General features: G+C 40.8%; 2 protein-coding genes across 7 annotated transcripts in view; one reads left to right on the top strand and one right to left on the bottom strand.

Annotated features, from left to right (window-relative positions):
• The window catches only part of RC3H1 (ring finger and CCCH-type domains 1), a 70,218-nt gene extending 56,447 nt beyond the window's left edge, over positions 1–13,771 (top strand). The window contains exons 18-20 of one of the 6 annotated variants that reach the window (XM_083507061.1): positions 1,781–1,924; positions 3,025–3,131; positions 4,292–13,771. In XM_083507061.1, the coding sequence (XP_083363187.1) occupies positions 1,781–1,924; positions 3,025–3,131; positions 4,292–4,442 (402 nt within the window). In that variant the 3' untranslated portion in view covers positions 4,443–13,771. Of the gene's footprint in view, positions 1–1,753; positions 1,925–3,024; positions 3,132–4,288 lie in introns of all 6 variants that reach the window. The other 5 variants (XM_083507060.1, XM_083507059.1, XM_083507058.1 and 2 more) reach the window with 5 other exon arrangements.
• DARS2 (aspartyl-tRNA synthetase 2, mitochondrial) overlaps positions 1–14,746 on the bottom strand; it is a 1,012,941-nt gene that overhangs the window by 912,817 nt on the left and 85,378 nt on the right. The gene's annotated exons all lie outside the window — the stretch shown is intronic.

Here is a 14,746-nt window from a genome sequence, read left to right as displayed (position 1 = left end):
AAAAAACTTAGACTGAGTTTTAGCACACATGAAAAACTTAAAACAAATCCTTATTTCCTGATGAATAGCATTTGGACTATAATGTAACTTAAATAGAAAACTATCTTTAAAAAGATTTTTCCTCCAAAAGAATTTTATTTTAAAAATCTGATTTAAATCAAAAAAATCCGATTTAAATCAAAAAAACCATTTAAAAAAAAAATCATTGATTTTTGTCCACCGTGTGCAAGATGCATTTGTTGGCAATATTGTGCTCTTGTTCAAGAATAAAAGAGAAATCGGTGCTTCCTTTTGGCATGCATGCCTTTGCTGATGGTGCAATGGAGGAGTATTGGATGGTTTGAAAATACCCACATGACTGTTGCACTAGATAATATGCAAGTTAAAAACAAAGATCAAAGAGACTTGTAACTGTTTTGTGACAGACATTTCTGAAATATTGCTTCAGTGCCAAGACTTTTAAGATGAAATCATTCAAACACATTTTCATATACGTATATAATTCAATTCTTAATTGCAGATGTCATTTAGATATACCAACATGCTTATATTTTATTTGTTCAGCTAGGTCCAGATCAGTGTAAATTAGGCAGAAATAATTCGTTTTAGAACAGTGGTTCTCAGGCTAGGAGCAACTCATTCAACATTGAATGATTTGCTGCAGGCTCCTGTGCTCTGCTCAGTAACATGGAACATTTTCTAGGATGCAGTCAGCTGATTACCAAGCCTATTTGGCCTCACCGCTGCCCTTTATGAACACTTCTTAAATTATGAGCACCACTCCTGCAACTACAGGTTGCAAGGGAAGACCACTGGTGATAGGGAAACTATATTTTAAGGAAGCTTAACTGTCATCACCTCCTTCTCATTAAGTAACCTCTAGTAAGCTTCCAAGAAATCACAGAAAGTCACTGCTTCAAAACCAGGATGTGGGTGAGTGGGGTCTCAGGACTATAGTCAGATGCTTGGTTTCAGCTCCACCATAGCACCAGCCTGTAATAAACTTGATTACAGACAATCAGTGAGACGCCTTGAGCAAGGTGGCCAATCCCTGCACATGTCAGATTTTTTCAAAAAGTTTAAACAGGAGACACAACCATGCTTCTCTTTCAGTCACACAATGAAATCTGTGGACTGTAGGGACAGAACAGAGAAAAGAACATGGTACTTCAAACAACATCAAATTAACTTTTAGGATTCACTACCTCAAGAAGGAGCATCTAGCTTGGATAGCTTCACAAAGAACTGGTTTCTTAATGGCTAGTAACTGTGACAGTTAAATGGAACCTCTGTGTTCCAAGTATATCTCTGAATTTTTTTGAGAAACAGCTGGATGGTGCTCGCTATCTTTTCTCGCTTGTGAGCTTTCCAGATGCTCCTGGCTGCCTCCTCCCAGAAAGAGAGTGCTGAACTAAATGAACCCTTGGCCTGATTCAGCAATGAACGTCTTACGTCAGTGCTGTTTGCTTCTGTCTCACATCTTTTTAGTGCATGGATCCAGTCATCGCCACCCATGCTACAAGCTTGGGGAAAGGGCTGCATGTTTCACAAACTGTATTTCTGATTTAAGATTATCTTCATGTGTGTGTGAAACATTCTTGGGAGTAATGACCAATTTGTGTATTTCACATGAGAGGAAGGAAGGTTGGGTTTTGGGAACCAAGCAATACTCCTGAATTTTGGCCTCATCCTCATGTCTGCATGGTGTTCTTTCTGTGCTCAGTTGTGTATGTGCTTCGCTTTATGCATTTAGGCTGTTAGTAACAGGCTGCTGTTGCAGAGGGAGGCGACCCCCTTGGCAGGCCAGCCGCAGCCCCCACCGCCACCTCCCAAGTGGCCTGGAATGATCTCAAGTGAACAGCTGAGCTTGGAGCTGCACCAGGTGGAGAGGGAGATCGGGAAGAGAACCCGGGAGCTGAGCATGGTGAGTGTTTTGTAGGGTGAACAGAGGAGACTGAAAAAGAAACTGCTGCTGCTGCTGGGTGAGTTGCTGTGCTTCTTCACACAAAGGTGTTATTCTAGATAACAGCTGCCAGTGTTAACTCTTCTTATTTTGGAGACTACAGTGATTTTAAATATTCTGACTTCTGTAGCTTTTCAGGCTTTGTTTTCCTTTATCATATATTATATAGTGTTAGAGTGCCAGGGTAATTGAAAGATTCACCCCTGCCCCCCCCCCCTTGGCAAGTGAATGAGGAGATAACGAGACTTTCAAGTTGTACTACTATTTGGGACAGATTAGCATAGAGTAAATTGGAGAATGAGGAAAGTATTCAAGCAGAGGGCAGGTACTCTTTCCTTGGTGGGTATTCCTACCTCACACTAGCAGTTTAAATAGTAATATTACTTTGCATGAGTGCATGTGTTTCTAATTGAAAGCTAAAGGCTGCATTTCAGCAGACTAAATATCTTTTTGTTAATTCTTAGTGTGTGGTACAAGCTGAACACGTGCAGTCAGAAGTAAGCACCAATACATCAGATTGCGGTCATGTCACCTGACAGATCAGGGATATGATCCCAGGTCTCCCCAGCCAAATTCCATATGCTGACAAATACACCACCTTTGCCAGCTCACTATTATATAATTGTCAGCTGATCCCTATAAAATTGGGCATTTATCATAAAATGGACCAACACGGTTACATATTTAGACTCTCCTAGGGAGCATGGCTAGGAGATCTCATGATGAGCTTCTGCTGTTACTGTTCAAAACTGTACCACTGCATGCACTGTGTTGCAGCCTGGGCACCACTCCTGTTAGTTGGCATTTGGAAATGGGTCAGTGGTTTTCAAGCCTGTGATGATAGAATGCTTTAGCCTTTGCTGCTTGATACATGTGCTTTTGTGTATCCTGAACAAATGGATAGGGCAGATATTTCTCAGGTGTTCCCTTGCTCTGTGGCTTTTGTGTCAGTTGGTCTGCGCAGTGGTTTTACAATTATCCTATTTCTCATCTGTGAAACAAGCATAGAAAACATCTTACCTACATTTAGTGAACTGTAGGTATTCCTATTCTTTCCCTAGGAGAGTCAGTCTTCATTGGAAGTGAAAAGCAAAGTGAGTGCCAGTAAGCAGACAGAAAATGGACAGCAAAGCAAGGTACCAGCTGAGGATGTTGCACTTACATTCAGGTAATAGCGCTGGTCTTCAACTGGTGGGTCACAGCCTGATCCAAGGTGGGTCACAACAGGAGCACTATCACCATGCAAATATATGCTGTCACAGAGCACACAGTAGCCTGTCAAACTTATTTTGCCCAGTTACCACCTCTGTCTATGCTCCGCTTTGATCCAGCGTGGTGTAGTGGTTAAGAGCGGTAGACTCGTAATCTGGTGAAATGGGTTCACTTCCCCACTCCTCCACATGCAGCTGCTGGGTGACCTTGGGCCAGTCACACTTCTCTGAAGTCTCTCAGCCCCACTCACCTCACAGAGTGTTTGTTGTGGGGGAGGAAGGGAAAGGAGAATGTTAGCCGCTTTGAGACTCCATAGGGTAGTGATAAAGCAGGATATCAAATCCAAACTCCTCCTCTTCTTCTAGTGGTTGTAACATACTACACTATTAGTGTACTGCTCCCTAAATGGAGATGGAAGGTCCAAACAGATGCAACTTAACAAGGCAGATTAAAGATATTAAAATAAACATGGCAATATATTCTCTTTTTCTTGTGTATTCTGTTTGTTTCGGTGATTTATTATTGTTTTATGTCTAAACATAGAAATGCATTCTAAAGTACAGTCGTACCTTGGTTGCTGAACGCCTTATGAATCGAACGTTTTGCCTCCTGAACGCCACAAGCCTGGAAGTGAGTGTTCCAAAGAGTGTTCTTTGGAACCTGAACACCTTCTGCGACTTCCGATTGGCTGCAGGAGCTTCCTGCAGCCAATCAGAAGCCACACCTTGGTTTCTGATCATTTTGGAAGTTAAACAGAATTCCAGAATGGATTCCCTTCAACTTCCGAGGTACGACTATATGTGGAATTTGCTTCCACCCACATGCCTTGCCTAGAAAACTGATATAGTGGAACGCAGCAAATGTGAGTTAAAACCAGTTCCACTACCTTCAGAATGTATAATCTCGCTTCACTGAATTTAGAGTATTCTGTATTTTACCAGATGGTACTGATCTTTTGATTGTCATTGATAGTGGCCACTTGGAACACCATGGCCAACTGTATTCAAGATGTCTTCTCAATATTGTTCTTTTTCTAAAACTTTATTCAGTTTCTTTCTTTCTCTACCTGACTGTCTTCACTGTTAATTTCCCCTTTTGGCATTCATTCTTCACCAGTGATGTTCCAAATGGAGCAGCTCCAGCGCAAGAAAGCATTGGCCTCCTCTCAAGCAAAACTGCAGCTCTGAGCTTGTCGGAAGATACTGAAGCGGGAGGAGGCGACTTGGATGCCCAGAGGACAGGAGCAACACCTACATCTGCTCCCTGAAGGAACAAAAGCATCTCTCCATTTCTGTCTGGGGTCACCTTTACCCCTTCTTGGGATATAATGGGAGACACTGAGCAAGAGCTGCAACAATGGCAGGTCCTGAGACAATGTGCACAACACCACTACTAGAACAAACCCTGCACATAGTTCACATTAACACATTTTTTAATTAAAAAAATGAAAATTAGCAGTATCTGCAAGCAACTCAGATTAAATTTGTTTTTGTTCTGTGAATGAACTTTATTTTAATAACTTTGGATGCCTTGAATGCCAGGGCTTTAAAAGAAACAGATATTATATATATAAATATATATACACACACTCTGTTTGATTAATTGTATGATCTTAATGAGGTAGGTTTTCTCTTTTATTTTGGTATTATTACATACCCAGTGTATAATTTCCTCTTTTCTTCTCCCTTCAAAACAGTCTCACTCACCACTGCTTTGTGTGAGTTTGAAAAGAAAATAGGAAGTGTTGCAATGGAGGAGGAAGCTCTCAATTGCCTTGTCAGAAAATGTGTTGCAGAGTTTCTGAAAGTAACTCTCTTTAAGCATGCTAGTACATCACCGTTATCCATTGTGTTTTTCTAAGCATGGTAGGTTTTTAACTTCAGTTTGTAGAGCATGTATTCATCACCTCAACAAGCAGATCTGTTTACATGAATAAGAATGAAATAGCTGTTCCATTTCTGGCGAGGCAGCATAAATTGGCTAATACTGATTGATCCCAGCACGCTTGAAAGGCAGCCATTGCAGATTAAAAACAACGCCTAAACTGCAGTGTAGAATGGCTTCAGTTGTCAGAGATGGGTTAGGTTGAGAAATTTGGGTCTCTGCTTCTTTGTCAGGTCTAAAGCACAACCTCTGTGTTAACTTTTGTTTCTGGGAAGGATGGGGACTGCATGATATCCTAATACAGGGAAAGCTGCTGCATCTGCCCAAGATGAGAACTGTAGAAGTTATAGTTTGGGTGGGATGGAGAGAAGCAAGAAGACAGGAAGTGCAGGCCCTTTACTTTGTGTTTCCTCTGCATCTTTATTGCATTCAAAGCTGCTCTTGGTTGTCCCTGGTCTGTCTTGGGTGGGGGAGTTGCCTATCCCTGCTGTATTCAGTCTCTGAAAGTGAAGGCTTCTCCGAGTAATGGGAGAGATTGACAAGATAATAGAACTCCTTAGATTTACTTTCAGCAACTCTGTCTCAACAGCAACACCCTTCAGGATCTAGATGGGATGAAAACCTTTCTTCTTGCTGCATACGTCATTGCATTTAAGATTGTCCTTAAAGTGCCACTGTTGCAGGCAGTGGTCTTACTTGTGCTGTGCATAATTTGACTTCCTCCTCTTTCCCTCCAAGTTATATGTAGGTAGAGATGCTCCGAGTGGAAACCATTGCAAAAGCTCCCACACATCTCTTAAGCCTACTTCTCCCCTATTAATTAGACTACTAAAACTCAGAAAGCACTGGTTATGTAATAAGTTGAAGCATTGCTTTGGTTGGGTAAAAGCAGAAGTTTATTAATCTTGTTTTAGGTTGTTTTTCTTCCCTTAAACCCTTGTTGAGGTCATAGCAACCTTCAGCTAGTTTGCATCTGTCTTACTGTTACATTGAACAAAGTGGGGGGATACAGCCCCCCTGTTGCCTACCAGTAGGAGAGTCCAAGCAGAAGACTCTGTTGAGTAGTGATTATTTAATTTGCCCAGTCAAGGCACCGCATTTATATACTATTTCACATTGAATTTGATTATGCCCTACAGACCTGGCTGGCCAAAAATTTGATACATGTATTGGCTTGGGATTCGAGCATTCATTTTTTTATTTAAATAAAAATTATCTATATATGTATGTATATATACACATATATGTAGTTATATCTGTATATATATTGGGTATGTTTTAAGAATTTTTTCACATGAGTGCAGCTGTTATAAAACATCTGGGAGGTAGAGGCACTGAGAAAATATATCTCAAAGGCATTTTAACAATCATCTTCAGCTTCTCTTAACTTCACACACCACTCTATCAGAATTTTAACATGAGAAATTTTTTTTTCTCCTTTTGCACTACCTTTCTTTCCCCTGGCCCTGCTTTCCACTGAAGTCTAGATAGAAATACTTTCTTTTCTTGATGAAAATTGTTCACTTGAGGGAGCCCATCACACCTTTCTGCTTTTCCTGGTGCGGTAAAGCAAGAGTAATATCAGGAGAGCACTGAAACAAGCTAACTTTGCTTGTAAGTACTATTATTCTTATTTCTCACAACACAGGAACTCCTTTGAATGAATCAGGTCTATGAAGGGCCTAGCCCAAAATATCATCTTTGTTTGCAAGAAAACAAAATTTAGTTAACCTTGTACATAAATTATGTAGCAATCTTTTAAAGATCTTCCCCTCCAGAGAGAGCCTAACTTGGAAAAAGAGAAAAATTGGCTTTCTGTTAGAATAATTTCATATACAGAAAATTTTCTAACTTCAGGGAAGAGAGACTTCAGCACTTCTCAGTCATTTTAATGTGCATACTGTGAACATGCATAAAGGGCAGGAGTGGAGTACCTCTGGCCCATGGGTCAATTTGGGCTTGTCCAAGATTCTAATTTGGCCCATGAGACTATACTTCATAAAGCACACCCACTTGACAATCAAGTGACGTCACTCTGGTGAGCAGGTGGCGTCACCTGATAGCAGGTGGGCCTCCGTCCTGCTTAGTGCCGCTGTGTTGACTGGTTTCTGCTTCACCCTCTGCAGGCAACCAGCACAGGCAGCTGATCTTTGCAGAAAGCAGGACAACCCCCACCCAGCCGACAGCTGGACGCAGAAAGCCTGCAGAAGGCGAGATGGGACTACTGCTGCATCAGCTGATGTGTTGCTCACTATCTTTTTGCACCTCTGTGGGCCAACTTTGACAGGAGGGTGGGTGGCCTCGCCCACTTGTCAGTGTTGGCCCAAGGGGAGGGAGAGAGAAGGATCTGCCTCACTGGGCCAAAAAGATGGTTCACCCTTGGTATAGGGGAGCAGCATCATGGCGGCAAGTCCAGCCACCCTGATCTACATGCATTCACTAGTCTGTGAAATTTGCCCACAGGGGTACAAAGTGTATATGGCGAGGCTTGTCTGTTTGCTTAGGGACATTGCAAAAAGCAGTTTGTACAGAGGCTTAATCACCCTGCCATGGGTGTATTCATTGAGCACGTGGAAGAATGGGCAGAACATGAGGAAAATGCCATTGCTGATACGGAGAAGCTTATACTATAAAAGTACACGCTCTGAATGTGAGCTTAAAAATTAGATCTCTCAATATTTGTGTCATCCCCCCACCCAGGCTGTACTCTGTGCACAGTGTCCTATCCAGGTTAATGTCCTGTTTGCACAAGCAAAGGTTTTTGTTTAATCTTTTCAAAGCACATTGATCTTGGCTGAGTTTCCTGTTTCCCTCATTTTTTGGTGCAAAGATTTACTCAACAAAGGTGAGCACATAAGGAATTGGGAAAAGGCTTTAAGTTTTTCAGTGACTTTTTGGTGAAGTGTACTGGCTTTCAAGTAGAAGAATCTAATTCTGTAGCTCATCTAGTTTGTTCTTTTATAATTAGTTTTCCTAAATTAGTTTGCTAGGACTTTTCAGCACTATTTAAGGTAAGGAGCTGGTTGGCAGTGAATCCTTCCTTCTTTGTAAAGGATACATAGAAAATATTGAAACCTGAGAAATATCTATATTCTAGTGGCATTCAAAAAGCTCTTTTCTGAATCTTTTGAGCTTGGAAATTCATAAACTTGAGAAATAGAGAGACGTCTGCTGGTGTTGCTGTTTCACCAGTGGACTAGTTCCCGCCCCCCTTTCATACGGTTTCTCTCTGTTTTAAGAGAAACATCATAACACACTGGGCTTTACACTTCCATGGGATCCAGACTCCACTCCTCTTGACGCTAGCTTTGTAACCTTTGTACTCTGGATGCCTTATAGCAATGAGGAAATAGGCAAACAGACATAGATGTATTTCACAATAGTCAACAAACCTTTACAGCATCCTCCTCCACTGTTCCTGTATACTGTGCTTAAGTTTTGGCTTATTTTTCTCTGATACATTTAGCATACAATTTTAATAGCTGTTATTAATGATCAATTCTGTAGATTACTCCTTTCTTTCCCCTTTGTTGTTAACAACACCCTGTTCACTTCAAACCTTATTAGAACATTTTGAGCTGGATGTCCTTTGTTGCCCTAGGTAACCTTGGTGGTTAGAGCAAAATGTAATTCCGTAAAAGGTTTATGAAGGATTGACAGGATAACTTAAATGCTTTTTGCAGTCCCCATTCTAATTTAACTGCTCTAGCTTCTTCTGCTTCTCTTCCTTTTCCTTCTGTAGATGTGCCTGTCACCCTCCCTGATCATGCACCAGTCAAAAGCTTGCTGCCTCAAAATAGAGCATTCAAATGAATTCGCTTAGCCAATAACTTCTGTGAAGTTGCCTTTTTCTAATGGTGTTATTACTCAGTGATGCACAAATGTGATATTGCCCCTACTGGTAGGCAAATGGGGGGTCTGTATAAATGTGGGAAATACCTTTTTTTGGCTTTGTTTTGTTTTTTTTTGTTTTGTTTGCTTTTTGTTCAAGGAGAGCCAAAGACTTGTGCTTTACTCTTGGGTGTTGTTTTTTTGGGGGGTGGGGGTGGGGTATTTTTATTTTATTCATCCTACTGGTTTAGCCAGTTTTTATTGAACTTGGTTTCTGTGTTTTCAGCTCTTAACACTGGTAAATATGTCTAAAAGCTTATGACTGTTGAGCCTTACAAAAATACATTCAGTGATGATAAATTATTAGATTTTGGAAGTGGTGTGTTTAAGCCTCATTAAATTTGCAGCCATTTATATATCCCCTTTTCTATTTTTTTTTAATGCTTGAATACTCTCCCATCACACATCAAGTTACAATTTGCAACAAAAAAGGGCTTATGAAAAAGTTATTGTTTACTGTCATTATTCCTGCTTGAAATTTTCTATTGAGGTCTAGTAAAAATAAATATAAGGAAGCTTGAAGAATTTTAGTAGAAGTAGCACCAGATGTAGTTAAATGCAGAAGCAAATGCATGCCAACACACTGCACAGGTAGCTCTGTGGTACTTGGCTGCAGAAAGTGTATTGAGTTGTATCTTAGACACATTATCCCATTTTTCTGCATGTCCAAAGCTATATAGAAGCCTCTTTCATTCTGACCAATTAATACATGAATCCATAAAGACAAGCATATGTAATCCAAAAGCACTTGGTTTCATAGTTCTACTAACTAAGCAGGCATGGGCTTTTTAAAAATAAATGGCCTCAAGGAGGTCACTCTTCAGTCATTTCCCCATATCTCATCAGTATGTTCATAGTGAAATTTACATTATGTTCTACGCATTTGCAAATATTTCTGTCTATGGAAGGGAACTTTTTCCAGCGCTAGATTTGCCAAGTTGTATTCTTGAGATCCAACCTGTTCATTTAAGATCTGGAGGCAGCAGAAGAAATTACACCACAGGTGCATCTCCCATCCTGAGCCTCTCATCTGGCCCCATGCCCTGCCTGTTGTTATAAACAGACTACAGTTTTAGCTTACATGGAAGTGGATGGTAGGCAAGTAGACCAGTGGAAGGAAAGCTAGCAGCTGCATACTCAAACTATCAAGGGGCAGACAGGATCACCTAACTGTTGTCCAACAACCCCAGATACTTGCTTGGCACAGTGTGTCTTGTGAAGTACGAAATTGATTCTGAACGGCAGATTCAACTACCTGGTTCTGTTAACCAAAGCCAGGGCGCGTTAGTGTCATGAGGCTTCCTTCCCCCTGCACCTTCCTCCGACCAGCTCTGGAGGGTTGAGAGAACCCCTGGAACAGTCTGCAGGGGAGGAAAAGAAGCCCTTAGGCAGGCAGAAAGAAATGCTTGCGTTGATGGAACAATCTCCTTAGTGCTGCATTGAATTCCACCCACTATAGGAAAGTGAATGACTCAACCTTATGTTGACTCCACCTTATGAAGCAAATCTGTGTACTGACTTGCTCTAGAAAGAACTTAAAAACGTATATCAGTGGCCTCATTCAGACATAGTGCTAAACTATGTTTAGCATTACAAGAAAAAGCCTGTGTAAGCCTTGAGTTTGCATTCTCCTGGGAACAGCTGCAAAGAGGCATTCAAAAGCTTTCAGTTTTAGATTAACTGCATCGTGCCATGAAGTTCTGTGCAGAGTAGACCCACTGAAATTAATGGACCTGACTTTGTCCTATTGTTATTTTTTAAATGTTTTTATTTTATTTTTTTATTCGTAAGACTAATGAACATCATATTTGCAAAACAGGACCTGTAAAACACACCTAAGTTGGAATTTCCATAGTAGCAGCTTACACAATAACTGATTTGGTATTAGGCCAATGTAACATACAAAATCATAAAAGCATATGACAAACGGATCAAACTAGAAATAATATATACTAAATCACAATACACACAGAAAATGGGGGGAAAACCCAAAATATAGTGCAAATTCTTAAGTAATGCTTTGAGATGGATGGAAGTAATAAAAATAATTAAACCTTTATTCAAAATATTCATATAACTATAACACCACCTAGTGGCATAAGGATTATTTTTTCCACAGATGAGCCTTGTTCACTAAGAGAAGGGGGTTAGGGAACCATACAGTATGAGGAGTGGGTGCCAGAAGGTTGCCATGTTTGGCTATACTCATAAAATCTATTGTCAACCCAAATTGCAGTGAAATCATCTTTTAAAAAATTGTCCTTGTGTAATTCTTCTAATGGTGCATTAAATTTAATGAATTTAAGTAAATCTTAGTAGAATATCACCCCATGCTGTCTGCACCAAGAAAAAGTGCTTAATCTTAACTTTCTTTTCTTACCCCTTTTTTGAGACAAGCCAGCTTCAAGCCATAGTTTAGTAGCCAGGCTTCTGTCGTTGAATCATACTTAAGTTTAATTACTGTATACGGTTTGGACAAGCGATGAACTGGCTCATCTGAATGGGAAGAATAAACTTCTAGTCATCTCCTTGCCACCATTCTGGAGGAGGAAATGAGCACATAAGCTCAGGATATGTGGAGGCTCGTTCTTGTAATGCTAAGGTTTAGCTTGATAGGGTCCAGTTAACACAGGACTCTATATCTCAGTGTAAAACAAACTGGTTTTGTGTGAATGAGGAACAGAGCATTGCATGTTGCTCACAAGTTCCAGTGGCACTTCTCCCTGCTTCTGTCGCCACACCACAGATAAAACAAGCCAGAACGTGGCTGGTCATGTTCTCTGAACCCAGCCTGTGGTTTGTTTACTCCAAACCATGAGCTGTAACCAAGACTGGTTCCAGGCTTGCCACTCGCGGTTTATTTGGAGGAAGCAAACCACAAGCCCAGGTTTGGACAGTATAACAAACCAGAGTCTGGCTTGTTTTATCTGTGGCAGGAACACGGTAAGTAAGCGTGACGTAATAGGGTTTTTTACATTATGATTTAATGTAATGTGTAAACCAAGCTACTGAGATTCTGGTACAGAATTTCCCACCTCCAATTATTTTCTCCCACTCCCCTATATGGAAAACACAACAGACGAATCTTTTCAAAATTCACAGTTGTGCTTTTAAACAGACACACTAAAAGCAATGGCCTTGATTGAGTAAACTAAATTGCATGAGATTAGCTATGTCCCTGCATCACCAAATGATTTCTGGTGTAATTGCTGGTCTTGGGTTGATACGCAGCTCTGGAGGAAAGGCCCGCCACCCTTTTCAGGATCAATTGCCTAATATTCATCATTTAAATACACCAAATTATTTCCTGTTTCACCAAATCAACCCAGAGACAGTTCTGTACTTACTGAAAGGATAGCTCATTGAGAGGACATATTGATGACATCCAAAGTAACACGGAGAAGAAAATGTCTCCTTTCCTTCACTGCTTCAATGGGATTCCTGTGGTAAACATTGTGCTGGATTTGCCAATGGACTCACAGTCTTTTAATTATTTATTATGGCAAAAAATTGCTTTTTGATTTCTTAAGCTACAAGCGTAAGGCTCTGGTTCTGAAAGACAGCAAACACTCTCAGCTTTCATTATGATAGTATCTTAGAAGTTCCTTAATACCTACAGTTGCCATTTTCTGGGTAGCTTCTGTTCTGATGTTGCCTATATCTAAATAACTTATGTATTTATGACCGCCTGATGCTTTTCTCCCCACATACAAAAAAGTATCTAATTTTGGAGGCAAAAGTTTGGGTTTTTTTTACCAAAAGAAAAACATATGCTTAAATGCAGAGACTCTCTCTTTCTCTTTCTCTCTCTCTCTCAAAAGTATTAGATATGCTGATGTTACATGTATACATATCTTTTATATATATAAAAAACAGAATCCTGTGGAGTATTTGGTGTTTGCTATAAACAAAATTTGTTTGCTTCTGTGTATGTTAAAGTGACTTTGGGCACCATTTGTAAGCGGGGTTGTCTTCTACATGCAAGTCCCATTGAATTCATGGGATGTCTGCAAGAAGACACCCCCTGTGCCCTCTTGTCGTTAATGTTAGTTTGTTGTGGCAGACAATACTCACAAGTCTTTGGCATCCAAAACCAGATTGTGTAACTGGAACAGAATCCCACAGCTGGATTTGGTTAGGGAGATCCCCCTAGCTTAGCACTAGATAAAGGCAGCTAGGAGTGGGGAGGAAGACTGGCAGTGCCCCCTTTTTTGCCGGCTGTCTTGACAGATCACAGTTTCAGGCTCTGTACAGATCCCTAAATTCAGTCTCTGCTGCCTATTGTGAGTTTACAATTGCCTTACAGTCTCTGCTTGCTATGTAAGCAGCCTCTTTGCTAGCCATGGACCCCTTTCCTTCAAGGCGACCTTATCAGCAGCATGGTGGCATTTTAAAATTAGTTTTGGTGGACTTGCAGCCTTCGATCTAGATTTCACTCCCTGTTTTTGTTCATCAAACCTGCCTCTCTCACACTTCCCAACCCATTTCCAGTTGTGGGATTCCTCTATATCTGTGTGCATTCTTTATGGTTGTGTGCGGGGGTGGGGGGTGGGGTGTTAAGCCAAGTTTCCTTTGGTCTTTTTAGGATTGTACCAGTCTCCCCGAGACATTCTTAAGTCATTATCACCTTTTTGGGTGGAGTTCATTTTTTAATAACTTTTTTGACATTTTGGTGCATATATGCTTGGGATAGAGCTCATGTAATTTACCAATCGTATTGATTGTATGTGATTGTGCCCTGCAGAGGTATATTTAACAAAAAATAAAATAAAAAAATTGTCTAAAGTGATGCTGGTGATAATAAAGAAGACTCCAAGGCAATGAGCTCATTGACTTTGTGATTTGCTTGGAGGTTGCGGGTTTGACAGCTATTGCTATCAACATATCTTTTTAGTTTGAGTTATTTCTTCCCTCAAGTGTGTCTTCTACAGTGTGAAAACAAATATGTTGTTAAATACACACCCCAAAAGAAGTAAAATGGCAATATGAAGAACACATAAAAGCATATAAAAATAAATGAAACAAAATCAGAGGATTCAAATGCACAGCATACTCTGGCAAGCACAGAGTTTCATCAGAGCCCACCAATCCTGTGGCAGGAACGGGGGGCGGCGGGGCTAAAAGGATGCTGTCCCTGCCATTAACTGTTGGGCAGGCCATCTGCTGGTCTGCAAACAAGCACATCGGAGTGGGGGTTACTAAGGAGAAGTCCTGAGGGTAGCTTTCCTAGGAAACCCCCTCCACAAGCCTAGAACTGGGTCTCTAGCCAATTACACTGCTGCAAACCTAGCTCAAAAATGTTAAAGGCAGTGATGTTAACAATAGGATTGCTACTACCATTTACCTGGCTAGCTAAATAAGCTTCATTTGTAAGGCTTGATGTTGGAAATGACATTTGAAAGTTGCAGATCACAGTATCTTCAGAAATGTGATTGAAACTAGGAGTCTGCTAATCACATTATTTCTGCAGACTTGCTTCTGGAGAATATAGGGCTTCATCAACATGCTCAAATATTGCGCAATCTTAAGTATTCAGAGCCCAGCAGCACAAACCAAGCACTGGTCCATTGAACAATTGCCTATGTTTGCAACCCTCCTACCCAAAACATACATTACAGGCTGCATGCGGGTTCATAGAATCATAGAGTTGGAAGAGACCACAAGGGCCGTCGAGTCCAACCCCCTGCCAAGCAGGAAACACCTTCAGAGCACTCCTGACATATGGTTGTCAAGCCTCTGCTTAAAGGAGGAGACTCCACCACACTCCTTGGCAGCAAATTCCACTGTCAAACAGCT

This window comes from Podarcis liolepis (genome assembly GCF_965112155.1).
Source record: "Podarcis liolepis genome assembly, chromosome: 6".
Classification (NCBI taxonomy): Eukaryota; Metazoa; Chordata; class Lepidosauria; order Squamata; family Lacertidae; genus Podarcis; species Podarcis liolepis.
The sequence above is the reverse complement of the archived record's forward strand: the minus strand, read 5'-3'. Positions and strand labels throughout refer to the sequence as shown.